This window comes from Perognathus longimembris, chromosome 8 (assembly GCF_023159225.1).
Source record: "Perognathus longimembris pacificus isolate PPM17 chromosome 8, ASM2315922v1, whole genome shotgun sequence".
Lineage (NCBI taxonomy): Eukaryota > Metazoa > Chordata > Mammalia > Rodentia > Heteromyidae > Perognathus > Perognathus longimembris.
The window spans coordinates 45,905,683-45,933,676 of NC_063168.1; the positions used below are offsets into that span (position 1 = coordinate 45,905,683).

Here is a 27,994-nt window from a genome sequence, read left to right on the forward strand (position 1 = left end):
CGCGATGGATCAGCCAGCCCAGCCAGCCGTCTCCGTGACCTCTACCGCAGCCCTGAGAGAGGATCTGGGGCAAAGAGAGGATCTGGGGCATGAAGAGGATCTGGGGCATGGAGCGTCCTTACTCCGAGTGGGGGTAAGGTCATCTTCAGCCGGCGTCCCTGCACCCGCCACGAAACCTGGTCCCACCATAATTCCAATTGCCCCTCAGCTCTCAATCCCAAACTCCCTGCCCTGCCCTCTTCCTGCTTCTTCTCTTGCCCTCAGCAGCCCTTTCTTTCCGTCTTTATTGATCTTTATTTCCTTTTCCTTTGTTGCCTCCTTTTCCTCCCCTTTTGTTTCCCCCCCCCCCCCCATAATTTTTCCCATTACTAATTGCTCTGGACTGCTGCTTCAGCGGAGCTATTAGAATTTATACCCTTTCCCTCCAGGGGAGGGGCAGGTGGGTTTTTTCCCATTCTTTGCTCTTTAGAAGGTGTAAAATACATGAAATTATCTCTGTCTAGTTCTTAAATAAATTTGGGTGAGGGATGTTTAACCATTCTTTTCTCTTTAAGTTTAAAATGAGTGGAGTTTCAATCCCCTGTCTTGGGCCAGGCTGAACTGTGGAAGACAGTTACCTTGCTTAGGATTTATCTCGCGGGCTTCTTCCTACTCCTTCTTGCCCCATTTATATGTTCCTGTCTTGACCTGCCTGAGAAAGTTTTCTTTCTGTGACTATAACATATACCCACAAGATTCCACCTAAATATAATAAAGGAATAGATATGGGAGAAATTTGGACTTAGCAGTGTTGTATGAAGCTATTTTTTTTACACAAATACACATATTTCATAGTAAAACTAATGCCCAGTGGTACTTGAGGGCATTTTAGTGATGAGAGAGGAAGAATGAATGATATCAACTCTTTTTACACAGGAGTGTATTATGTTTAATATATTCTTGCTTGAGATAACTCCTTCCAAAGTAATAAAAGCATTATAAAATGAAGTAAAAGAACTTAGTATCTTGCTGATTTTACTTATTAGAAATAGTATAAAAGGAACAGACTAAACAGCTGTGTTCTGTGGATGGGAGCTAAAACAAATGTAGGATAATACATTTATGTAGAGTGCTTATTATGAAAGCAAGAGCTTCTTGGAGATTGATGAATACCAAAATAATTGCTTCTGTACTTGGCAGATGTGGTGTAATAATACAAGCTACAATTTGTTGACTGTTGTTGTAGGTAAAGTCTTATTACTATACAAAATAATCGGTTTTACTATGACACTTTGTATGTATGTGTGTGTATGCCAGTCCTGGGGCTTGAATTCAGGGCCTGGTGCTATCCCTGAGCTTTTGAGCTTTTTCATAGTTAGTGGAGATGAGTCTCACAGACTTTCCCTGCCCATGCCCTGACTTTGATCTTCAGATCTCAGCCTTCTGAGTAACTAGGGTGACAGGTGTGAGCCACCAACACTTGGCTATTATGACACTTTTATACATGACATAATTAACTTTGAGACTTTTTTCACATAAGTAGATGTACAAAAAGATTTCAATTCAACACATCAATTTATGAGAATAATGCATCTTAATCAGTGTCATCCCTTCCATCATTCTCTTTTGTTTTGTTTATTTGGGGTCTTGCCATGTGTCCTAGGTTGCTTTAAGTTCCTAAGTGTTGAGATTATAGGCCTGAACTACTATGCCTGTTTTCTTTGGGGGGGTGGGGGGGTTGGTATGCTGAAGTTTGAACTTGGGACCTTGTGCTTGATAAGCAGGCGTTCTACTACTTGAGCCATGTGAGGAGAAGTGTGTGAGAGTTGAGTAACTCACCCAGCGTAGGTAGCTACTATGTGAAGGAGCTATGGCCCAAACTCAACTTTCACTTTTCAAGAACATCAAGTTTTATTATATCTAACATCCTTATAACACTGATGTGCAAATAATTATTACTCTAATTTCACCAAAGAGAATTTAGGTACTTAGAAGCACTTAAGGTCATAAAATATTTTTTAAATAAATTTTTATTATTTATCTTGCCAGTCCTGGGGCTTGGACTCAGGGCCTGAGCACTGTCCCTGGCTTCTTTTTGCTCAAAGCTAGCACTCTACCTCTTGAGCCACGGTGCCACTTCTAGCCATTTTCTGTTTATGTGGTGCTGGGGAATCGAACCCAGGGCTTCATGTATAAGAGGCAAGCACTCATGCTACTAGGCAATATTCCCAGCCCCATATATGGCTGGGAATGTGGCTTAGTGGTAGAGTGCTTGCCTAGCATGCATGAAGCCCTGGGTTCGATTCCCCAGCACCACATATACAGAAAACGGCCAGAAGTGGCACTGTGGCTCAAGTGGCAGAGTGCTAGCCTTGAGCAAAAAGAAGCCAGGGACTTTCAGGCTCTGAGTCTAAGCCCCAGGACTGGCAAAAAGAAAAGAAAAGAAAAAGAAGGAAAAAGAAAGCGAGAGAGAGAAAGAAAGAAGAAAGAAAGAAAGAAAGGGAGAGAGAAGAAAGGAAGGAAGAAAGAAAAAGGAAGGAAAGAAGAAAATATAGGCAAAATTTATCATATAGCTTTCATCTTAATAACTTACTAGTTTGCAGGTATTAACTTCTTGTGAAAAACATTTTATGTTATTGTTCGCTTTAAATGATTAAGCATAATTTATGTTTGTTGATAGAAACCAAGCCGGAAGAAATCATCTTATGAAAGAGATGGATGGTGGAGAATAAACTTAACAGTGTGTATATTTCAGTTTTTCCTATTAAGCTATTTTTTTGTTTTTTTATTTTGTTTTTGTTTTTTGCCCAATCCTAGGCCTGGACTCAGAGGTCCTGAGCACTGTAGCACTCTGCCACTTGAGCCAGAGCACCTCTTCTGGCCGTTTTCTATATATGTGGTGCTAGGGAATCGAACCCAGGGCTTCATGTATATAAGACAAGCACTCTTGCCACTAGGCCATATCCCCAGCCCCCTGTTAAACTATTTTTATTCCCATTAAGATTTTAGTGTTTTGCCATTTAAGTCAGTAACAATTATAAGAAACAATGGTTGTTTCTACATGACCCATGAAATGTCTCATTTCATACTTATAAATGTTAGTATTGGCATATGAGAGATAAATTCATTTTTGTTAGTTTTCTATTTGGGGAGATTGTTTGGGGTTTTTTGGAGGGCTTGAACTCAGTACCTCATGCTCGCTCAGCTTTCTTGCTAGGCTGGTGCTCTTCTTACCATTTGGGCCATATCTCTAGCCCTGCTTTTTACTGATTGTTTTACAAATGGATTCCTTTGACTTTTCTGCCTTCTGTCTTCAAGATCTCAGTCTCCCGAGTGGCTAAGATTACAGGCATGAGCCATTGATGTACACCTAATAGTTACTAGGGAGGCTGAGATCTGAAGATAGAGGTTTGCAGACAACCTTGGCAGACAGATTGTTGCTTCCAATTAACCAGCAAAAAGCTAGGACTGGAGGCATGATTCAAATGGTAGAGCTCCAGCTGGAGAGAGAAAGTAAAGTAAGAGCTCAAGGCCCTGAGTTTGAGCCCCAGTACTGGCATAAAGAAAGCAAAACCATCAAACCTCTTCTTCACCTAAGTAAATTGTATGCTCTGCCAGTTCATCCCGAGGCTCATGTTATAATCTTTCAGCTTGCTGCTTGAAGACTAGTTAGAAACTTACCTACTAAGCAGAAGTAGAGCAGCTTTTAGCCAAGAAACAATCATAACAAACCTCACCTAGAGGCTTGGAATCAAAGCTGGTCAAAGTTGAATCACAAATATAAGTATATTCATAAAGTTACCTTTAAAAAAGTTAGCCAAGGGCTGGGAATACGGCCTAGTGGCAAGAGTGCTTTGCCTCATGTACATGAATCCCTAGGTTCGATTCCTCAGCACCACATATATAGAAGAGGCCAGAAGTGGCACTGTGGCTGGAGTGGTAGAGTGCTAGCCTTGAGCAAAAAGAAGCCAGGGACAGTGCTCAGGCCCTGAGTTCAAGGCCCAGGACTGGCAAAACAAACAAAAAAATGGTTATAAAAAAGTTAGCCAACTATAGCTTTTTTTTTTTTTAATTCAGCAGTTGTTTCAGAAAGGAGAGAAATAATTGTTCTGTCGAGAGTGTTCATTAGACTAGATAGAATTTCATTTCATTAACCTTGGAAGCAAAGACAAATGCTACTTCAGAATGAGCCTGTCCAAAGCAATCTTTGGGAAAAGTTGCAAGCTGACACATTTTAAAATAAATCCAAATTTCCACAGAATACTCCTATACCTGGTACTTACCACTTGAAGACTTTTCTTGAGGAAGCTCTGTTAAATCCTGTGATAACGACATACAATTTTAAAAATGAAGGAAGAAGAAAGCCACCTCTTCTACAAAGAAATGATCCAACACTACTTGATATTCCACAGTACAAGCCTCCCGACTTCATAGAGCTATTGAAGAAGCAGGTGGCCTCGTACTCATTCAAGGACAAGCCCCGGCCAAGCCCCAGTACTCTTGTTTACAAAGATAAGGTAAAGTGTGGTTAACACATTGGGTTTTATGCACCAGGCACTGGTGGCTCACACCTGTAATCCTAGCTACTCAGGAGGCTGAGATCTGAAGATCATGGCTCAAAGTCAGCCAGAGCAGGAAAGTTCATGAGACTCTTTTCTCCAACTAACCACCAGAAAACCGGAAGTGGAGCTGTGGCTCAAAGTAGTAGAGGCTTGAGCAAAAGAGCTCAGGGACAGCACCCAGACCCTGAGTTCAAGCCCCATCACCACCACCAACAACAAAAATTAAGGAATATAGATTTCACCCCACTCACATGAAAAAACCTCTTGTTTCCCATAGAAGTCAAACAGAACTACTTACCTTGTAAACATGTCCAGTGAGAATTTTTCTATGAAATTATCTTTTTTACACATTAATTTTAAATATTTTATTATCGTTATTTATTTAGTTGCACAAAGAAGTTGCTGTTCAACAGAGCAGTTTATGAACAGAGTAGTCTTGATCAATGTCACTCCATTTGACATTCTCACCCATCCCTCCCAAGTCACCCCTTCCTTCCCTTTTCTTAATTTTGTAGGATACACATTGAGTTATTGTCTGTATTTGCCACACTTTCTTCTCTTTATTTGTCTTGAACTTATCCTAACAAGAATACTTGGGGAGCAACCTGTCCCTCTGGGGTGGCTCTTGGGCCATGCTCTGCTTCTTCAAGCAGTTGATGTGGTCATTTTCTGTTAAGGAAAAAACTGCTTCTTGGTTACATATCTGTGTATATAATTATATCCTCTAGGAAATGCTTTAAAAAATTTCTTGGCTGGTGGGGTGAGGGGTGACTACTCAGTGGTGCAACATGTATTTCACATGAGGGAACTCTTGAGTTCATCCTAGCACTGAGAACAAGTTTGTTTTCCCTTGTAGAAATGAGCCTATGGTCTAAGGGTCAGGTTCTGCTCTTGGCTGCACCAGTGTATTCACAAACCCATCATGCAGAGCTCATAGCCCTGTGCTAGTTTCCATGGAGGGAAGGTGTTCCTGTCTTGATTCTTTTTTTTTTCTATAGCACTGGGGTTGCACTCAGGGCCTTGTACTTGCTAGGCGGTTGCTCTACCACGTGAGCGATGATTATGCCTAAGCTGACCTCAAATCATTTTGTGCATAGCTGAGATGACAAGGATGTGCCACCATGCCCAACTTCTGCTGTTGAAATGGAGGTCTGGCAAACTCTTTACATGGACTGGCTTCAAACTACTGCCCTGTTCTCGGCTTCTGGGAGCTGCTAGAATGATAGGCTGGAGCCTCTGTCCTCAGCTTTTTTTTTTTTTTAAGGTGGGCAAGACCACTTGAGAGAAAGTCTTTATTGGGACCTGATTTATAATACCAGGGATCAATAAGAATTGTACCTCCCAGCCGCTCCTTGACCTGGAAATATTTAAGTTAGTGATACCAAACAAAATATAAATATCAAGTGCTGAGATAAATAATAGAGCAGGAAATGCCGAGGGAGAGCTCACTGCAGGCTGGGCTGAAAGGTTAGAAAGCTCCTTGGATTAAGTAGGGCTTAGCTGGACCTTAAATAATACACATGCCTTTTATGTGGCTCTTAATATTTACTATGGACTTCCACAAGTACATTAGCTTCTTTCTTAAGTATTCTGAAGTAGGTCGAACAGAGGTTATCTTTATTTTACATGCAAGAAAACTGAAGCAAATAGAGACTAAGTAGCATGTTCTAGGATGTGGAGCTAATTCAGGCTTCTGAGTACAACTGAGGCACTCCTTCCAGTGTGCTGTGCACCTCCCCCTTGAGTGAAAAACCTTTCACACAGGCGCAATTAAGGGAAATGGCAGGAGTTGTGGCCTTTGATTCAAGGACAGAATTGTGACTTAGACTTTATTACTTGGGACTTTGGTCACTTGTTTCAATTCTCTGTGCCTTAATAACCCCCAAATGGATAGTATTAATCTTAATAGCTTTATCAAAATGTTCTTTTGACGACTTGAGAAGGAATACATGGCAACAGGAAGTTAAGGTGTTATAGCCCTGTGTGGTGGCACATACCTGTAATCCAGTACCCAGAATCCTCCTGGAGCGGGAGGATTGTGAGTTCCAGGCCTGACTCAATGACAAAGAAACAAACAAAAAAAAAAACCCATAGTGTCATGATTGCAAGGGTGGACATTTCCAGCAGGATGAGCACGTACACCCAACTTGTAGCCCCTTGCTGTTGCTTTGTAAATTATAGCTCTGAAACAGAACAGAATGACGGACAGGGCATGCTCACGGGTGAATCGTACCCTGTTCATTTCAACAGTGTTTGAATACAGATGCTACATTGAAACTGGGTTTTTATGGCCAGTTATCAGATAACCAGACTACATGTGAAATTGTTTTGGCCACCTCAAATGTAAAGCCGTTCTTTCATGTTCTCTTCTTCCTGTACTTCTCTTCTTATACTCTTGACTCTTAATTTTAGCTCTCTATAATCTTTTTTAAAAATATAAAGCGGATGTACAAAAGTGTTAGTTACATAAGTCAGGTAAAGAGTACATTTCTTTTTGGACAGTGTCACCCCTTCCCTCACTCCCAGTTTATAATCTTTTTTAAGCACATATATCCTTGTATTATTTTGATTTTCTTGGACCATGAAACTGTATTATTAAGTAGTTGTACAGTTCCATAGGTCAGGTTATGACTACAATGCATCTTGATCAGTGTCATCCCTTCCATTATACTCTATCATCTTTTTCTGTTATTATTGGTCATGAGGCTTGAACTCAGAGTTTGAGCACTGTTCCTGAGCTCTTTTTGCTCAAGGCTAGCACTTTACAACTTTGAGCCATAGTGCCACTTCTAGTTTTCTGGTAGTTAACTGGAGATAAGAGTCTCACAGACTTTCCTGCCCAGGCTGGCTTTGAACTGTGATCCTCAGATTACAGCCTTCTGAGTAGCTAGAATTACAGGTGTGAGCCACCAGCACCCAGCTACAATCTTAATTACAGGAATTAATTATATGAATCTCACTTCTAGGGCCATCCACTACAATTCTAGCCCTAACAACGGTTTTCCTTTCCCTGTATTCACAACCCACTGATTCTTTCACCTTTTGACTACCCCTCAACTCCCTGATGTCTTCCTTACAAAGCTTCATAGCTAATTACAGTTGTTACTCCGCATAGATTGTCAGTTCCCTTGGCCCTGTTTTTCCTTGTGAAATCAGTGTAGTTAGTGGTGACATTCATGTTGCTAAAGGATTAGTGCCATTCTAAACCCTCACTTTCAGTAGGCACTGAGTAGACCTCCCTCATTTGTAGACTATCTCCCATCTCCTTGTTTTTAAACCTTTTACATACCCTTCCAGTCCTCTCTCTTGGTTTTCCCCAGCTTTTCTTGCTGTCTCTGCTCCTTCTGCCCAATCTCTTTCTCTAGGTGTGCCCCAGGTGCTCAGATTCTTCACCATTGCTTTCCTTGGGTGCTGAGCTCATCTTGTCTCCAAACTGGGAGCCATACCTGTTTGCTAGTGATTACCAAATTTATATCTCTTGCCTAGATTTCTCTCAAGAAGTCCCAGCATCATTTTGATTATTAACTGTTCCATTTGTATTTCTAACACAGTATTTCTCAGGGCCATTGACATTTTAGACAAGATAAATTCTAATGGGGGGGGGCACTATTCTATGTTTTGTAGGATGCAGGCCCATTGTGAATGGCATTAGTTTCTTGATTTCTTTCTTAGCATGTTCATTTTGGTATGTAAACATGCTACTATTTTTTGGTATTGACATTGTGTTGATTTTTTTTATCTGGTAACTACTGAATTTGTTTTCCAAATTGTTTTTTGGTGGACTCTTTAGACTTTTCTATGTATAGAATGATGTTTTCTATGTGTAATTACCTTCCTTTATCAATCATAGCTTTTTTCCCCCCGTGCCAGTCCTATGGCTTGCTTGAACTCAGAGCCTAGGTGCTGTCCCTGAGCTTTTGTGCTCAAGGCTAGTGTTCTATTATTTGTCTCAGGGACTGGGATAAGTTGTTCTTGTGGATGTTACAAGATAACAGTGAAATGATGAGCAGTGTTATTGGTTTGATTAGGTCTGTTGCTTTGTGAGATGGTCATATGTCAGCTCTCAGATCTCAACACATCTGAGCAGGAAGTCACTATTAGTTTCCCTGGAACTGAGCTAAGAGAAGAGACACACAATGAATTTTCTACTAGTAGTCTCTGGAAGTACTATATCTACCGGCCTGTTGTCCACAATGGCCTTATGAATTTTCTGATAAGATTCCTGGAATGATAAATCTGTATCTTTCTGCCCTGCCTGTTATGGGTCTGGGATCCCAAAATCGTGTCCTACAGAATTTTTTTTTTTTTTTTTTTTTTTTGCCAGTCCTGGGCCTTGGACTCAGGGCCTGAGCACTGTCCCTGGCTTCTTTTTGCTCAAGGCTAGCACTCTGCCACTTGAGTCACAGCGCCACTTCTGGCCATTTTCTGTATATGTGGTACTGGGGAATCGAACCCAGGGCTTCATGTATACGAGGCAAGCGCTCTTGCCACTAGGCCATATCCCCAGCCCTCTACAGAATTTTAGTTTAGTTTTGCATGGAAGTAGCTTGGAAGTCGTAACTCTATCCTAACAAATTAAAAGCTAAGTAAAGTGCTAAGGCTTGAATTCAGGACCTAGGCACTATCCCTTAGCTATTTTTTAAAATTTATTTTTATTATAAAGAAAAAGTACAGAGGGGTTACATAAATCAGGTAAAGAATACATTTCTTTTTGGATAATGTCACTCCCTCACTCTTCCCAGTTTTTCCCTCCCTTTCCCCACCCACAAGTAGTGTCATTTGTTTTCACCATAGTGTCCAGTGAGTCCCATTGCTGCACTTGTTCACCCCTTTTCCCTCCATTTCTGTGCCTCCCCTTTCACTCTCAAAGACATATGAACAAATATGCAGAACAAAAAGAAAAGAGAAAAACAACAAAAATTTTTAAAAACCCTGTTGTTTTCATTTCCTAGAGTTCATTTTGATAAATACCATTTTGTATGGTCAGATGCACATAGGCCCTGTGCCTTTGTGTTCCTCTCCTAAGAGTATCCTCCTTTGGTCTCACTGTGTGTGAATGAATGCCTAGAGACCTGCGTAAGTCATTGTGTCCCAGTGTATTTTAGATCTAGCTTCCACATAGGAGAGAAAATATGTGTCTTTTGTCTCTGAGCTTCATTTACCTCACTTAACATGATTTCTTCTTGGTCCATTCATTTCCATGCAAATGACATAACAATCTTTCTAATGGCTGTGTAATTTGTATAGGTACCATATTTTTGGGGGGTCCATCCATCTATTGTAGGGCATCTGGGCTGTTTCCATAACTTGGCTGTTGGGGACAGCTGTGCCTTTAAGAGGGACAGCTGGCTTTAGCCCCTTCCCTCTCCTTTGCGACAGGAAGAGAAGCCCCCCCCCCCGCCCCCGCCCCTGGGGGCGAGCAGGTGTCTGATGGCCGGGACCCCAGAACCCAGTCCTTGGGGCTGGGGCTGGGGTTTCCGCCCATAGAGGAAGTCCCCTGACATCACTTGAGGGACAGCCCTTGTGGCCAACCAGTGGCCCCCTCCTGTGCCTGCCTTTGGGGGAATATCTGTTGGCTCCTCATTTGAATAAACCAGAAGGCCCCAGAGGCTTTCTCAGGGACGCCCACATGCCCGTGTCTTTCCTTGGGCTGGCGGGCATGGGGTCTCGCAACCACATGTGAACCAAGGCTGCCTTGGGACCCTGCTTCCACGATTAATCCCGACTGGCCAGGGGACGTGAGAGAGCGAGAATGGCTCCCACACGGAAGAGGCAGACAAGCCCAGGCCCCCCACCCCCCACGTGGATGGGGGGGCCTAGAGCGAAGCCCGGCACTTGGCCATTGTGAATAGTGCAGCAATGCACATGGATGTGCAGGTGTCTTTATGCTATCCTGGCTCATGATGTTTGGGGTAGATGCCCAGTAGTGGTATGTATGGCTGGGTTATAAGGAAGATCTATGTTGCTGGGAATATGGCCTAGTGGTAAAGTGCTTGCCTTCGTATACATGAAGCCCTGGGTTTGATTCCTCAGCACCACATATATAGAAAAAAGCCAGAAGTGGTGCTGTGGCTCAAGAGGTAGAGTGCTAGCCTTGAGCAAAAAGAAGCCAGGGACAGTGCTCAGGCCCTGAGTCCATGCCCCAGGAATCGCAACAAAAACAAAACAAATAAACCCAAAGGAAGATCTGTTTACTTTTTTGAGGAACCTCCAGACTGTTGTCCTCCTTTAGCTTTTTTATTCAAGGCTGGCAATTTCCCATTTGAGCCACAGCTCTACCTCTGCTTTTTTCCTGATTAATCGGACATAAGAGTCTCATAGACTTTCCTGCCTGGGCTGGCTTCAAACTGTGATCCTCAGATCTCAGTCTCCTGTGAGTAGCAGGATTATAGGTATGAACCACCAGCACCTAGCTTTCAGTTTTCTTCTTTCTCTGCCGTGTGTGTGTTTGTGTGTGTGTGTGAGAGAGAGAGAGAGAGAGACAGACAGACAGAGACAGAGACAGAGAGAATGAGCATTCATGTGCAGTTTAAAGTATATAGCCAACTTTCCTGTAACCATTATCAAAATCAAGAAGTAGGACATCTTTGTTCATCCTCAAGAAAGATCCTTGCTTAAAATATGCTACTGTTGTATGAGACAAAAATACCTTTGTTTTCATCATCATTATGTCACGTGCAATTAATGAGGTTCCGGTACATTAGGACTATGTGTGTATTCCATCCTAAAATTTGTATTTATTGTTAGCACCATGTCCACAAAAAGTGGCCTTGGCCAGCAAAATTGTATACTTATGTGGGAAAGACAGGCAGGAAGAAACAGCACTGCTGAGCTCCCATGAGGCAGGTAATGCTAGATGAGAATGCTGCATTTTCAAAAAAGGCCAGCACTGTTTCTTAAAGACTGGTGGAAAAATACCAGGGGTGGAGGAAGAGTGTCCCTTCAGGAGGCAGCCTTCTTGGATTTTATAATACAGTCCCTGCCTGCCAGTTCCCATGACACAGGAGCGACCATCCTGTCTTCCCTACCAGTTCCCAACACTACCTTGCTTCTCCTGCCTCTGGGCCAATACTCACACACAAAAGACAGCAGAACCAGCCAGATAGTTTGCAGCAGGTTTGAAGATGAGCAGCGACTACTTCAATAGGGGAGGCTCTTCCTTCTTGGAAGTCTTTCCCTTCTGAATAGCCTCTCTCAAATTTCATTGTTTTGATCATCTTTTATTTCTTTTTCTATTTTCTTTTCACTACTGTGGATTGAATTTAGCGTCCTGTACTTCCTAGGCAGATACTCTAAGGATTGAGTCCTCCAACTGTGATCTCTTACCTCTACCTCCTGAGTAGCTGGGATTACAGATTGAAAGCACCAGGCCCCGCCTGTTTTAGAGATAGTCTTGCTAAATTTTGCTCAGGCTGTCTTCAATCTGTGATTGTCCTATCTATGCTTTCTCTTGATTGCCTTTAACTCACTCTCTTAGATTTAATATCTTCTCATATTTTCCCATCTGTTTTTTTAGAAGATCACAATGCTATTTTATATTTTATTGTTGTTTTTTTTTTGTGCCAGTCCTGGGGCTTAAACTAAGGGTGCTGGCCCTAAACTTCTCTTGTTCAAGGCTAATGCTTTACCACTTGAGCCATAACTCCACTTCTGGCTTTTTGGTAGTTAATTGGAGTTAAGAGTCTCATGGACTTTCCTGCCTGATTTGGTTTTGAGCTAAGATCCTCAGATCTCAGTCTCCTGAGTAGCTAGGGTTACAGGTATGAGACACTGATGTCAGCGCACATCCTTTTTGTTGGAATTCTTTCTGTGCCTGCTGTATATGGACCATGACTGTTACCACTATGTTTCCTACCACCAGTACTCTGCCATACCCCAAGGCAGGTGACAAATGGTCCACTCAATTTGTTGAATCTAGTACATTCAGAATGTGATCAATTAGGCAGTTTTCCCATGTAGCATCTCAGGCATTTTGTCTAAAATTCAAAGAGAATAAATGATGTAATGTGATTCAACATTATGTGGCCATAAAATCAAGGATTATGAATGACTGATAATATAGTGAGTTTATGAACTTATCTATTAATCTATTATTGTGTCCTTGTTCCTTCTGTGTAGTCACTTGAGCTTTCCCCGGGGCAATATGAGGTACTTCCTATGCCAGTTTCCAAGCAAGCTTCCAGGTAAGTTTGTACTGATGAAGCAACTTTTCAGTCATTTCACCCCTGCCTTTCTCCTGGGGCTTGAACTGGGCCCTGTCCCTGAGCTGTTGGGCTCAAGGATAGTATCTACCACTTTGAGCCACAACTCCACTTCCAGTTTTTGAGTAGTTAACTGGAGATAAGAATCTCACAGAGACTTTTCTGCCTGGGCTGGCTTCAAACTGTGATCCTCAGGTCTCAGCCTCCTGAGTAGCTAGGATTACAGGTGTAAGCCACTGGTGCCAGGCTACTTACAGCTTTTAAATCTCATTTGTGTCTCTCATGTCCAGATTAGAATAATTAAGGGATAATTTAACAATTATTGTTTCCTTTAAAAAGGAGTTCGAAACTCCTTTTTCCTTTTCTTTATTTTTAATGTAGGAGCTTTGTCTTTCGTTCTACAGTTCAAAGATTCCCACCAAACTACTTCACTCCGGTAAGTATATATAGACAGCTATTCTTGATGAATCTGATATTTAAGATATATTAACTTTTTTTTTTTTTTTTTTGGCCAGTCCTGGGGCTTGGACTCAGGGCCTGAGCACTGTCCCTGGCTTCTTCTTGCTCAAGGCTAGCACTCTGCCACTTGAGCCACAGCACCACTTCTGGCCATTTTCTGTATATGTAGTGCTGGGGAATCGAACCTAGGGCCTCATGTGTACGAGGCAAGCACTCTTGCCACTAGGCCATATCCCCAGCCCATATTAACTTTTTTATCATAGTAGTAAGCTGCAAATGATTAATGCAATTGATATTACATATGCTTAAAGTATATCTGAAGACATACTAGGAGTTTCACTGTAAATAATCCATTCATGGCAGGTTACAGAAGAAAATATCTATCTCTTTAATTTTTTGGTAAGTTCAAGGTATACAATGTATAATATAACTATTGCTGATAACAACACACTGTACTGCTGAAAATCATCCAGAAAATACACTAAATGTTCTTACACAATAATAGTACCTGTAGCCAGGTACCAATCCTAGCCAGTCAAGGAGACTGAGGTCTGAGGATCACAGTTCAACAAATAAACAGATCCAAGGCAAACAAATTCAAGAGACTCTTATCTACAATTAACCAGCAAAAAATGGAAGGAGAGCTGTGTTTCAAGTGGTAGAATACTAGCCTTGAGCCAAGAAGCCAAGCGAGAGTATGAGGCCCTGAGTTCAAGCCCCAGTGCCAGCTCCAAAAAAATAAAAATCAAATTACAAAGACCAAACCCAACATGTCCCAGGACCAAAGGTGCAGTGTACTCCTTCCAGCTTCTTGGAATGAGGAAAAACCAAACTGCAACAAACCCTGCTCATTCAAGGAGAATTGAATAAGGCAAACTTTGTCATTTATCTTTTCTTCTCTCCTCAACCCCACCAATAATTGCTTTATTGAATTTTTTGTGGGGAGGGGCTGGTTATAGGGCTTGAACTCAGGGCCTGGGCATTGTCCCTGAGCTGCTTTTGCTCAAGGCTAGTGCTCTACCACTTGAGTCACAGTGCTACTTTGGTAATTTATTCGAGATAAGAGTCTCACAGAGGACTGGGAATGTGGCTTAGTGGTAGAGTGCTCACCTAACATGCATGAAGCCCTGGGTTTGATTCCTCAGCACCACCTACACAGAAAAAGCCAGAAGTGGTGCTGTGGCTCAAGTGGCAGAGTGCTAGCCTTGGGCAAAAAGAAGCCAGGGACAGTGCTCAGGCCTGGAGTCCAAGACCAGGACTGGCCAAAAAAAGTCTCACAGCCTTTCCTGCACCAGCTGGCTCTGAACCACAGTCCTCAAATCTCAGCTTCCTGGTTATAGACATAAGCCATGAGCACCTGGCTTGCTTTGTTAATTTTATAAGTGACCTAAATAATCTTCTTTAACTTTTTGTTTTTGCTAGTCCTGGCTCTTGAATCAGGGCCTGGGTGCTGTCCCTGAACTTCTTTGTGCTCAAGGCTAGCACTCTACCATTTGTCATGCCCAGCTTTTTTGAGTAATTTATTCAAGATAAGAATCTCACAGACTTTTTGCCCAAGCTGGCTTAAAGCATGATTTCCCTCCCTCCTGAATGTGTTTCAAAATGTAGACATCGAATTCCAGGTGTTTTGCATAACCTCTTTGGGCATACTAGGGCTTTATTAGTGTTCGTGTTTGTGTAACATGGACAGAGGGAGATTTTATTGTTCTAAGTCCCTTTTCCTCAGTATCTTCTTGGCTTATGGACTAAAGAAAGCTCTTGTGTAAGTCTTGCTGGTGGGAGTATACATCAATATAATCCTGGAAAAAGCAGTTTGGCAGTTTGCATTAAGCTATAAAAACTATTTATGGAGTGTAGCTCAGTGGCAAAAGACTTCCTGAGAATGTGCAAGGCCTGAGGTCAGTCCCCAACACCTCAGAAACAAAACAAAGTAAATCAATTTGTGTATACCTTTTATCTTGCTTACTCCACTTTGAGAAGATCCACCTAAATTAATAATTTACAATACAGAAATACTCATCAATGCAAAAATGCAAAGGATTATTTATCACAATAGTTAGAATTCAATTATCAGCAGAAGGGAAATAATCTTAAAGAACATCATATGGGGAGAAAAATGAGGGAGGAGGTAACAAGCCTTATGTATGAAACTATAACCCCTATGTACATCACTTTGACAATAAAAAAATGTTACATGTCAATTCAAAGGAATATTTTGTTTCTGTTTATATAATCATTGTAAAATTATAGAGTAGTGGGCTGAGGATGTGGCCTAGTGGTAGAGTGCTTGTCTTGCATGCACGAAGCCCTGAATTTGATTTCTCAGCACCACATAAACAGAAAAAGCCAGAAGTGGTGCTGTAGCTCAAGTGGTAGAGTACCAGCCTTGAGCAAAAAGAAGCCAGGGACAGTGTTCAGGCCTTTAGTTCAAACCCCAGGACTGGCAAAAAAAAAAAAAGTAAAAAATTGTAGAGTAGCACCCAAATCCTTTATGACATATACTATGATATAATATTCACATATATTACCTATTGACATACTTGATACATATGATTGAAATAATGTAAGATCCAGGAGCTGATGGCTCATGTCTGTAATCACAGCTACTAAGGATGTGGAGATCTAAGGATCTCTGTTTGAAGCCAGCTCTAGCCAGAAATTCCATGAGACTCTTATCTGCAATTAACTACTATAAAGTTCAAGTGGAGCTGAGGTTCAAGTGGTAGAATGCTAGTCTTGAGCAACAAAGCTCAAGCCCCAGGACCAGCAAGCATGTACACACACACACACACACACACACACACACACACACACACACACACACCACATAAATAAAATAATGTAAAAAAGATCACATGTATTTTACGAAGCAAGCACTTTCCCACTAGGCCGTATTCCTAGCCCCACATGTATTTTAAATAAAAAGTAGGAAATGGACCAGAATTGCCAAGACTTAAACTTGGCAGTCCTGGGGCTTGGACTCAGGGCCTGAGCATTGTCCCTAGTTTCTTTTGCTCAAGGCTAGCACTCTACCACTTGAGCCACAGCATCACTTGTACCTTTTTCTGTTTATATGGTACTGAGGAATCAAACCCAGGGCTTCATGCATGCTAGGCAAGCACTCTACCACTAAGCCACCTTCCCAGTCCCGTTTCTGATTTTTTTCAAATCTGACATAAAGAAAAAGGGAAAGCTCCATGGCAAAAAAGAAAGAAAAAAAAAAGAAAAGAAAAAGGGAAAGCAATAGAAAAACAGAAAAGAGCCTATATACAGACAAATGAGCATTGTGTGATTCATCAGTTTTGTTCACATTTAATAGAAGAGTCCTCAAAAGAAGAATACAAACTATGGCTACACTGTGCCTTAATGCTACCATGGAGAAGAATGCTGATTCAGCCCAGCTGCTTTTGCATTTAAGGAATTAATTCAATTAAAAACTAAGCTGAGAGGCTGGGAATATGGCCTAGTGGCAAGAGTGCTTGCCGTGTATACATGAAGTCCTGGGTTCAATTCCCCAGCACCACATATACAGAAAATGGCCAGAAGTGGTGCTGTGGCTCAAGTGGCAGAGTGCTAGCCTTGAGCAAAAAGAAGCCAGGGACAGTGCTCAGGCCCTGAGTCCAAGCTCCAGGACTGGCCAAAAAAAAAAAAACCAAAAAACAAAAAAAACTAAGCTGACAGTTTGATATTCCATGGGGAGCAGAAAATAATTAATAAACCTGGTCAGAGTGAATAAAGCAGAAAATTGATTTTTGCCTGAATGGAATCTGTAAATAAGATGATTAAAGCAGATCCTGTTTCAATTTTCCTCAAAGATGAGTTTTACTTCTAGGTAACGTTTTTTGGAAAATATAAGCTTTCAAATATAGCTATAGGTATACTAGCATTTTTCAGAAAAATATGTCTTCTGATAGTTTTTCTTATTGAAAAACAATCAAGCCAGACACTAGTCATACCTGTAATCCTAGCTACTCAGGAGGCTGAGACCTGAGGATCATGGTTCAAAGCCAGTCCAGGCAGGAAAGTCTGTGAGATTCTTTTCTCCAATTAACCCCCGAAAATGAGAAGTACAGCTGTGGCCCAAATGGTAAAGCTCTAGCCTTGAGCACCAAAGCTAAGGGACAGTGCCCAGGCCCTGAATTCAAGTCCCAGGACTGGTAAAACACACACACACACACACACACACACACACAATGCAACTTTTGCAATAGCATTATCAGCAGTTATATTTTGCTGTCCAGCTGCAAGTGTGAAGCATTTGCTAAGCTTCCTTCTTATAATAATATCTTGACTTGGAACAGGAGCCCCCAAAAAAGATGAAATAAGACTTTTCCAGGGCTGGGAATATGGCCTAGTGGTAGAGTGCTTGCCTTGTATACATGAAGCCCTGGGTTTGATTCCTCAGCACCACATATATGGAAAAAGCCCGAAGTGGCGCTGTGGCTCAAGTGGCAGAGTGCTAGCCTTGAGCAAAAAGAAGCCAGGGACAGTGCCCAGGCCTTGAGTCCAAGCCCCAAGACTGGCAAAAAAAAAAAAAAAAAAAAAAAAAAAAAGACTTTTCTATTGCAAGTGACAGAAATGGTCCCAAATTAGCTTTAGCAAAAATTAAAAAAATAAATGTAGAGATGGGTTAGTGTCTTAGTCTGTTTTCTGTTGCTGTAACTAAAGATCCCGAACTTTAGATGTTTTCCTCCTCTTCTTTCTCTTCTCTTTCCTTCTCCTCCTCCTCTTCTTCCTTTCTACCTCCTTTTCTCCTTTTCCTTCTCCTTCCTCTCCCCCTCCATATCTTCTTTCCTCTTTCCTTCCCCCTCTTTCTTCCCTCCTCCCTCCTCCTCCTCCTTTGCAGGTACAGGAGATTGAATCCCAGGACTGGAACTCATTCAGTTAACTTGCTTGGCTAATGCTGTACCACTTGAATTCTGCCTCTATCTTTTTTTTTTCATTCATAGTGCCAAAGGCTGCTAAATTCAAGGTTAGGTAGTTGCATCAGGTGAGATTGTTGCTGGTGTGCACTCTTTGCAGCTCTTAGGTAGCCTGGGCAATACAGGATGAGAGCATCCTAGTTCAGGTGTGTCTTCCTCTTCTTATAATGCTTCAGTTCCATTGGACTAGGACCTCACTCTTATGGCCTCGTTTAACCTTAATCACTTCCCAAAGGCCCTACCTCTTAACAGAGTAAGTTTCTACTCTCTTAATACTTCACAGTGGGAATTAAATCTCCACACCAGTTTCAAAGAGGAAAAAAACGTTCAAACCATATCAGGAGTCATTTATTTGGTGGACCTAGCCAGGACACATTTGGGTGCTGTTGTCCTGCATCCTTTGAAACTGTTCTCTCCCTAATCCCTACAGATATCTTCCCTGCTCAGCCAAATGAATGTAAAAAAAAAAAAGGCAGGTTCTTCTGATTGGCCAGGTTAGGGTACTATGACTGCCCCTGGACCAATCACTAGGACTAGAAGGTTTTCTGGTAAGACTGGGTCAGTTACCCATCTTTATGTATGGTGGAGCAAGAGGCTTCACCCTACCCAATCCAAGGGGATAGGGAAGGGAACCTGGGAAACAAAACAACAGACATCTATGACTTGACTAAAACAAGAGAACATTACTTTTGTACCCCCTCCTCCTGGCCTCTTCTCATTGCTAATTCATTAGAAGCCCTTCTACTTGGTACCACTCAAATATTTCATTCTATTCTGCCACCATTTTTTTTTATTGTACTTTATTCGATTGTTACCCTTCCAGAATTTTGCCCTTATTTTTACAGCTAGTTCACAGGCATCTTGAAGTCCAAAACTCTGTGCCAGATGTTTTTAACTACCAGAATCCCTGACAGAAATACCTTGCACAGAGCAAGTTTCAGTGAATATTTGTGGATTGGACTATTAAGCTTTGTCATACTAGGAGCTAACACATTCAACCTAGCAGCAGTCTTTCAACCCCAGGGACAGTGCTAGTTCAGAATGTTAAATGGGAAAGAGAATTCCTGCTGTTAACTTGCATTTACAGTGAGCTAGCTTAGCTACCACTAATCATTGTTCTTTTGGTCTTTTCTAATTATCAGCATGGGGCCAGTTGCTAGTTAATTTTTTATTTTTGCAACAGCAGATTTGTCCCAGCCGAGTTCAAACAAATATACTCCCTCCCCTTACCCTCATCTAGGCTTGCACTCAGTCTTCTGAATCTCAACCTTCTTAGCTAGAGTTATAGGTATGAGCACTGGCACCTGGTTTGTTTACCTATTTATTTTTAAATTTGTGTTTTCACTTACAGACTGGGCATGGTTTAATGTCTATACAAACTATTTTACAAGCCGGGCGCTAGTGGCTCATGCCTATAATCCTACCTACTCAAGAGGCTGAGATCTGAAGGTCACGGTTCAAAGCTAGCCCAGGCAGAAAAGTCTGTGAGACTCTTATTTCCAGTTAACCACCAGAAAACTGGAAGTGGTGCTGTGGCTCAAAGTGGTAGAGCACTAACCTTGAGCTAAAGAGCTCGGGGACAAAACCAAGGCCCAGAGTTCAAGCCCCACCACTGACACACACACACCACACACACACACACACACACACACCACACACACACACACACACAAAAAAAAAAAAAACAAACAAACAAACTTTTACAGAGGTAATACTGGCTGGCTAAGTAGAAGAATCAGTTTATTTCATAAGTATACATCATCCCTCATTTAATTTACTTCCAATCTTTTGCTTTTGGAAGTGGTGTTACAGTGGATGTCTGTAGCTAAGTTTTGTGCACATTGCTTCCTAGGATGAATGTCAAAAAGTAGAATGGCTGGGTCAAAATAATAAATAGATGTTGGTTTTTACTTTACATTATGAAAGCTTTAAAAATATACACAACTTGCAGGCTAGGGATGTAGCCCAGTGTCAGAGTACTTGGCTAACGTGCATGAATTTCTGTGACACTGATTCATGTGTTTATTTGTAAAAGGCAAATAAAACCTTAAAATATATCAAACATTAGTAATAAACTTTTTTAAAAAATGTTCTACAGCATGAAGGCCCAGGACCAGGTGAATATAACTTAAAAATACCTCCAACAAGTTCCATTACTTCTTCTTTTCGATCCAAGGTACCACGATTCTTGCCCAGCTGCTCTGTAAGTATTCTAAAAGAAGTGGCAGGTCCTATAACTCCGCCCCTATGGGTGGGGCAAGGCGGGATGAGGAAACTCATATGGTTGTAATATATTGTATACAGTGTTGTGTCAATGCAGTAAGGAGTATACAGCTCCAACATCTAGAAGCCCTGGGTCAGCTTCAGATTCAGGGTGACCCAAGATTGAAAACTGTGGCTGGGTCATGAGTCAGTAGAAGACAGCTTTCATAAGAATTGCCTTTGATATTCTGACCCAGCTGCTTTGAGTGGACACCATTCATGGATTGAGGTGAGCAGCTTGCATGGCGGCCTCCAGCCATTCAGAACTGCTAGTCTTCATGGAACCCACGGAAGTAAAAAGCAGCAGAGACATTATTACTGAACCAAATAGGACCATAAAGGCCTGAGCAATCCCTGCACCAGGGTCTTAGGAAGACACCCAGAAAGCAGCACGGGCTCAAGTTCACAGCGATTTACAAATAAAATAGGTTCTTCTGGGGGTATATAGTGCCTCAAATGCTCCAAGAAGACCAAGAAAGATTATCAACAGCTTAAAGGTTTTGTTGTTTGTTTTTTTTCTTGCTGGTCCTAGAGCTTGAACTCAGGGCCTGGGCGCTGTCCCTTGAGCCTGTTTGTGCTCAAGGCTAGTGCTCTACCACTTGAGCTACAGCTCCATATCTGGCTTTTTCTGTAGTTTATTGGAGATAAGAGTCTCATGGACTTTATTGCCTGGGCTGGCTTGAACTGCGGCCCTTATATCTCAGGCTGCTGAGTAGCTGGGATTACAAGCGTGAGCCACCGGCACCTGGTTTAAAAGCTTTTTAAGCCAGGCATGTTAGGGCATACCTGTAATCCTAGGTACATAGGAGGCAGAGGTAGGGGGATCATGTGCCAAAGCAAGACTCTAAGTGAAGAAAAACTAAGGCAAAAAGGGCTGAGAAGGCATGGCTCAAGTGGCAGAGCACTTGCCTAGCAAGTGCAAGGTCCTAAGTTCAAACCCCAGTATGATTAAAAAGGGAAAAAAATAAAAGCTTTTTGATGCCAAAGACTTTTAATATCCACAATTTTGTGCTGCCTAGTCTGCACTCAGTCTGAAAGTTGCTGAGACTTGGTGATCTATGGACTCATTTGAGGTAGTTAGGGGAAAAAAGATACAAATTTTGCCTGTAAGAAAATGTGCTCTCGGGGCTGGGAACGTGGCTTAGATGGAGCACTTGCCTCACATGCACAAAGCCCTGGGTTCAATTCCTCAGCACCACACAACCAGAAAAGGCTGGAAGTGGCGCTATGGCTCAAGTGGTAGAGTGCTAGCCTTGAGCACAAAGAAGCCAGGGACAGTGCTCAGGCCCTGAGTTCAAGCCCCAAGACTGGCAAAAAAAAAAAAAAAAAAAAAGAAGAAAGAAAGAAAGAAAATGAAAAAACAACAACAACAAAAGAACAAAAGAAAACGTGCTCTCATCAGGAGTTAAGTATGTGGAAACAGAAGTCGGGACAGCAGGTAAGAGAGAGCTGATATGGCCACAGTCTTGGCTTCCAGTTGCCTGTTGAGCCCCAGGCTACAGCTTTCAGAATCTGTGCTCCGGAGCAGGTACACTGCAGAGTTGAGACGGTGTATTCTTTATGTGATGGAGCACTGTGAAGGCCTGGTAAAATTGGAGGCAGACTGACAACAGAAGGCTGAAGGATGCTCCCACCTTAATGGCACCACTGCCATCCAGAAACTTGCCAGAGCCCTCAGGACTAAGCATTCTCAGGAAGACTGACTGGGACTAACCAAACTCCCAGGAAGCTGAGCCAGATGCCAGAAAGTGCAGTTGTAATTTATAAGCATCCATCCAGGAAGACCTGGTGTTTGGGGTTGCTGCTCTTCCTTATAGGAAATTCTCATGGAAGCCAAGGACAAACCAGCAAGGTCACTCGGTGACAGGAGAATCTGGACTAGGAGGCTGAGCTGGATGTTCTTAAGATGTCTACACCCAAACTCGAAACCTCTGGGCCCCCTAAAACCTCTGGGCTGGCCTTCCAGGACTGCATGGTTGTGTTACATCTTTGTTAATAGCATTAGTACAGTCTCCCACTTCCTTTGACGTGTGGCCAGGACTTGATTAGATTTCCAGGCTACTCCTTTGCTTTTGGCAAACCAAACATCCTGTGTTTAAAGCAGCTTTTACAGGCAGCTGATGACATCCGCCCAGGCTGACTGCTCTGCTCCACTCTTAGGGTAACAGTTTCTACTCTGTCTCCCACAGAGACAGCAAGTCAAGGTAAAGTAGACATGATCAGTAACCAGAATAGCCAATAAAAATGTGTGGAAGGCTGTGACCTGCCTGCAAGAGTACTGTGTGTTTTGAGGGGACTCCACTGACACCCTCCCTCTTGTAACAGACATGCACTCTTCCTTGATTGATGGTTTGGGGGATTGAATTCAGCCATTGGTAGTGAGACTAGGACTTGAACTCAGGCCTGCCACATTCTGAAACCCTTGTCCTTGACCAAGACAGAAATTCCTTTGGCTTTAGGCCAGGTGCTGGTGAACCATAACTATAATCCTAGCCATTCAGAAGGCTGAGATTTTAGGATTGTGGTTTGAAGCCAGTCCAGGCAGGAAAGTCCGCGAGGGTCTTATCTCAATCGGCAAAAAGTTGGAAGTGGAGCTATGCCTCAAGTAGTAGAACACGAGCCTCGAGGGGGGCGGGGAGCCCAGGGTAGCACCCAGGCTCTGAGTTTAAGCCCAGTACCAGCTCTTTAAAGAGTCCATGTGTGCGCCTACAGCATAAGAAATGGTGATCTCAGTCTGTGATGAGGACATTCATTTATATTTATTGCTCCAGAGGGAAGCTTTGTTTTAAATAATTCCACACCATATTCTGTTTAAAAATTTCAGCTAAGTGAAAACATAATGTTTAAACATGAGAGCTTGTGGCTCCTTTGAGAATGCTTCTGACTCTGGAATCCACAGACTGGTCTGAGAAATACATCCCCTTCCACACTGGGTGAGGGACAGGAGCAGGACAGGGCTAGGCTGGGTAGTAGTTCAGCTTGGGGAAGCTGCCAGATGCAGGATCTCTGCAGCCACGTGCTGCTGGATCAGCTGGAGGCAGAGGGCATCCTGGGAGGGGATGGCTTGCTGGGGGAAAGCAAGCTGTGGACGTGGCCCGCCTCCTCCAGAGGCGCCAGTTGTCATTGGCTTGTCTCAGCATCTCAGCTGCATCCCAGCCTTGGTGGCCGACTCAGGCGCCTTGGATTTGGCATCATTATCTCACTGGTCTCTGTTTTCTATTTCAGAGAACCCCAGGCCCAGGAGCTTATACAGCTTCCAATCAGTTCCCCCAACAGTCCCCCACCATAGCCAAAATGGGCCGAGAACACAGCCTCTTCTTCAACAACACTATTGGTTTATAAAATAAAGCAGTTTTGGCATTAAGCTACTTGGGAGTTTTAGTAAGTTCTTATGTTTGGAATGCTATTTTGTCTGTTCCTTAGGGGATACTTGACTATAGAAACACAATTGTCTGGGTGACCATCCTGCCCACTGTGGACTAGGCCCAGTATAATTGCTAATTCACTTTCAAAAGTGTCCTGGTTTGAGTAATCACATAGTCTGCTTTTTTTTTTTTTTTTAGCCAGTCCTAGGACTTGAACTCAAAGGCCTGAGCACTGTCCCTGGCTTCCTTTTGCTCAAGATTAGCACTCTACCTCTTGAGCCATAGCACCACTTCTGGATTTTTCTGTTTGTGTGGTACTGAGGAATTGAACCCAGGGTTTTGTGCATGCTAGGCAAGCACTCTACTGCTAGGCCACATTCCCAGCCCTGCTCGTTTTCTTTTCTTTTTTTTTTTTTTGCCAGTCCTAGGCCTTGGACTCAGGGCCTGAGCACTGTCCCTGGCTTCTTTTTGCTCAAGGCTAGCACTCTACCACTTGAGCCACAGCGCCACTTCTGGCCGTTTTCTATATATGTGGTGCTGGGGAATCGAACTGAGGGTTTCATGTATAGGAGGCAAGCACTCTTGCCACTAGGCCCTATTCCCAGCCCTGCTGCTCGTTTTCTTAAGAGTCTGTCTGAGTGACTGGGCTTAGGCTACACCTGCAGCAGCGCAGATGGCCAATGTGCCCAGGCTGCCCACTGTGTGTCCAGTGCCTCTACAATTAGGTCCCGTGGACACTTTGTTGGGTCATCAGCATGAAATCAGGGCCAGGTGGAGCTTGACAGGATCCCAAAAGGTGGTGGTTTCTCTTTTTCCACTCCCTGGAAAGAATAGTATTGATTCAACCTGATGAGTACAGTTATCTGCCAAGTAACATTCTGGTCAGTGCCAGTGTATACAACAGTGTTCCCTGAAGAAGATGGAGGGGCTGGGAATATGGCCTAGTGGTAAAGTGCTTGCCTTGTATACATGGAGCCCTGGGTTTGATTCCTCAGAACCATATATATGGAAAAATCCATAAGTGGCACTGTGGCTCAAGTGGTAGAGTGCTAGCCTTGAGCAAAAAGAAGCCAGGGACAGTGCTCAGGTCCTGAGTTCAAGCCCCAATACTGGCAAAAAAAAAAAATAAGATGGAGCAGAAATCCCCTACCGTCTAGTGACAAGCTAGCACAGGGCAATATGTGTTTTGGTGATAAGCCTACTGCACTACCAGTCTTGTGCAAGTAAGGCATATACAGCTCAGCATTGTTAACACATAACTTTGTTTCCAGTCTACTTATTTCTTTCTTTTGGCAGTACTGGGATTTGAAGTCAGGGCCCCACACTTGCTAGACTGGTGATCTACCACTTGAGCCATGCCTCCAATACAGCTTTTGGCTGGTTATTTTAGGGATGGAGTCTAGTAAACTAGTCTGCCTGGACTGTCCTCCAACTGTGATCTTCCAGGTTTCAGTTCAGCCTCCTAAGTTGCTATAATTACAAGGTGTGAGGCACTGGCACCCAGTTTAGTGTATGTGTATGTGTCATCTACCATGTATTTTGAACTTTGTGTGTGTGTGTATACACACTAGATCACCTGTACTATATCAATTTGTGTTTGCACATATGAACAAAAATCACTGAATTTATCTCCACTGTTTTTTTTTGCCAGTCCTGGGGCTTGGACTCAGGGCCTGAGCACTGTCCCTGGCTTCTTTTTACTCAAGGCTAGCACTCTGCCACTTGAGCCACAGCCACTTCTGGTCATTTTCTATATATGTGGTGCTGGGGAATTGAACCCAGGGTTTCGTGTATACGAGGCAAGCACTCTTGCCACTAGGCCATATTACCAGCCCATCTCCACTGTTAAGTGCACACTAAAGTTCTCATTTCTAGCCAGTGAGCAGTATGTTCAGGACTGTGTGGTGGGATTGGGGTGTGGAACAGAGATAAAGGGGTTGAAGGCTTTGGGAGGGTCATAGGGAGACCAGGCCTGAAAGGCTGGGAAGCTGGGAAAGCTGTGACAGAGGTTCCTGTGAGTGGGGCCAGGCCCCCATGGCTCATGCCTAGCTACTTCCGGAGGCTGAGATTTGAGGATTGCTGTTCAAAGCCAGCCTGTGCAGGAAAAGTGTAAGGTTCACCAGAAAGGAAACCCGCCACATGGCTCAGGTGTAAAAGAATGTATTGGGGGGAGAGCAAACTGCCAGCCCTCACAAGATGGAGTATGGGGAGACAGAAGGGAAGGAAGAAAAGAAAAAGAGGGAAAGGCAATTAAAAGAGCAAGAGTGAGTAAGAGAAAAGGAATGAGAGTGAGAGATAGCGAGAGCGAGAAAGGGAGAGAGCAAGAGTGAGAAAGAAAGAGAGGGGGGGGGAGAGGGAAATCATGCTGAGCTGGATTATCTAAGCAAAAGATGGAGGTATGGCCAGGTGGATTGAATATGACCTCAGAGAAGGGGGAGGTAACTACCTCCAGGTGTGCCAGTTACCTGGGCAACTCAGGTACTAGGTACAGACTTACACAGGTGGGGGAGGGGCATCTGCATGGAGCCCTCCCTGGGGTGGACCTGACATTCCGGCCTTTTAATAATTATGAAAAAGGGCGCCGATTCTCTCTGGCTACTTCCTGCTGTCAAGGGGCGTCATTAGGGGTAAAAGGCAGAGATGTGTCCCCTCTGGAAGAAGACAAGCAGCAAGCTGTCCCTTGGTGGTAGATGCTAGTCCTTGAAGTCTGGAAGAAGTCTGATGAGGCAGAGGCTGTAACTTACTAAGAATTGACCACAAATACTTGTTAAAGTTCTTTCTCTAAAACTTCCCCCTTTATCCTTGGCTTGTGGAGATCAAACCCAGAATGGCAAGTCTTTGAGAGGGAACCTGGGGGAGGGGAGTCCCTGGAGCCCAGCCCAAGTTGCGCACTCGAGGGCACAAGCCAAAAGGTTGAGCCACTGAGACTGATTTTCTAGGTAATGAGGCATTTTGACTTTATGGAGTAGTCTGGTGAGGACAAAGGAGTCCATAAGGACATAGATGGGGGGTCCACAAGGACGTAGAGGTGGGTCCCTAAGGACATAGTGTCAAATTCTGGATTCAGGAATTCCTGAAATGACAACACTGGCCAAAAAGGAACAGGGCCCCCTCCTGCATAGACAAACAAACAGAGGACCTGTAGACGGGAGTCAGTCACCAGAAAGACTGTGAGACTCTTCCAATAAATTACTCAGAAAAGGCCCTAAGTGGCACTGTGGCTCAAATGGTAGAGCACTCACCTTGAGCAAAAGAAGCTCAAGGACAGTGCACACGCCCTGAATTCAAGCCCCAGGACTAGCAAAAAAAAAAAAAAAAAAAAGGTTTCTGTGGGTTTCCTGGTGTGAAGTGACTGCCCTTATTCAGGTAACAGCTTGCATAGGAAGATGGCTTCTAGTCTCCAGAAGTGGTCAGATCATAGCACCGTGTGTGTAAGAAGAGCAACTATAACAAAGAAGGCTGCTGTTTGTCTTCAGAGGGAGAAGGCAGAGGCCTGAGCCTGGGCACATGAAGGAGGGCAGCGTGGCCAGCACTCAAGGATCTGTAGGCCAAGATCAGCAGGCAGGAGAGGGGAGGGCTGGGATGAGGACCACCACCGGGCTAAAGGCCAAGGCAGGAATAAACAGTTGCTGAAGAACTGGGTGGCTCATGCCTGTAATCCTAGCTGGATTGCAGGGGACAAGCAGCCTGTGAGGGTTGGGAGGGGGCGGGGCCGTCAGGAGCCGTGAGCTCTGCACAGTGGAAGTCCTCTCTCGGGAGCATCCCCAGGCAGGGCTGGTGGGTGGCAACAGGGCTCCGCAGAGGTGGAGAGTCCAGAGTTGGCAACAAGTAACTTTAATAAAGATAACTAATAAAATGCTCATATTGTGTTAAATTTAAAAGGGGGAAAAGCCATCTCTTCTAGACTTATAAATCCTTATTGATATGAATACTGAGGCAGGAAGGGATGGCGGTCTCCCAGCATTAATTCACCTTTGGGGAAGAATCTCCCTTGCATTCCTGCACATCAGGAAGCAACCAGCTAAGCCATGTGTGTGTGTGTGTGTGTGTGTGTGCGCGCGCATGCACACACGTGGCACATGCATGTGCACACCCTTTTCTCCCTCCCCTTGAGGTTCCCTCAACCAGCCTCCTACCAGTTACACATTGTAAAGGAAGTTAATGGAACCCTGCTTATAGTTGGTTCTAGTTTCCACATGCCAGGACAGGAAAACCAATTGGGCAGCGTGGGTCAGGGGCTGGTG

The 27,994-nt window shown here is 43.4% G+C and overlaps 1 protein-coding gene across 1 annotated transcript; it reads left to right on the forward strand.

Moving 5' to 3' along the window:
* On the forward strand, positions 1-23,836 carry Stpg4 (sperm-tail PG-rich repeat containing 4). The gene is made up of 7 exons (XM_048352220.1): positions 1-133; positions 2,660-2,719; positions 4,239-4,496; positions 12,660-12,724; positions 13,124-13,178; positions 20,222-20,326; positions 23,611-23,836. Exons 1-7 carry the CDS (start codon positions 5-7, stop codon positions 23,725-23,727), a joined length of 789 nt encoding a protein of 262 aa, XP_048208177.1. The 5' UTR covers positions 1-4; the 3' UTR covers positions 23,728-23,836.
* Positions 23,837-27,994: the final 4,158 nt, after the last annotated feature.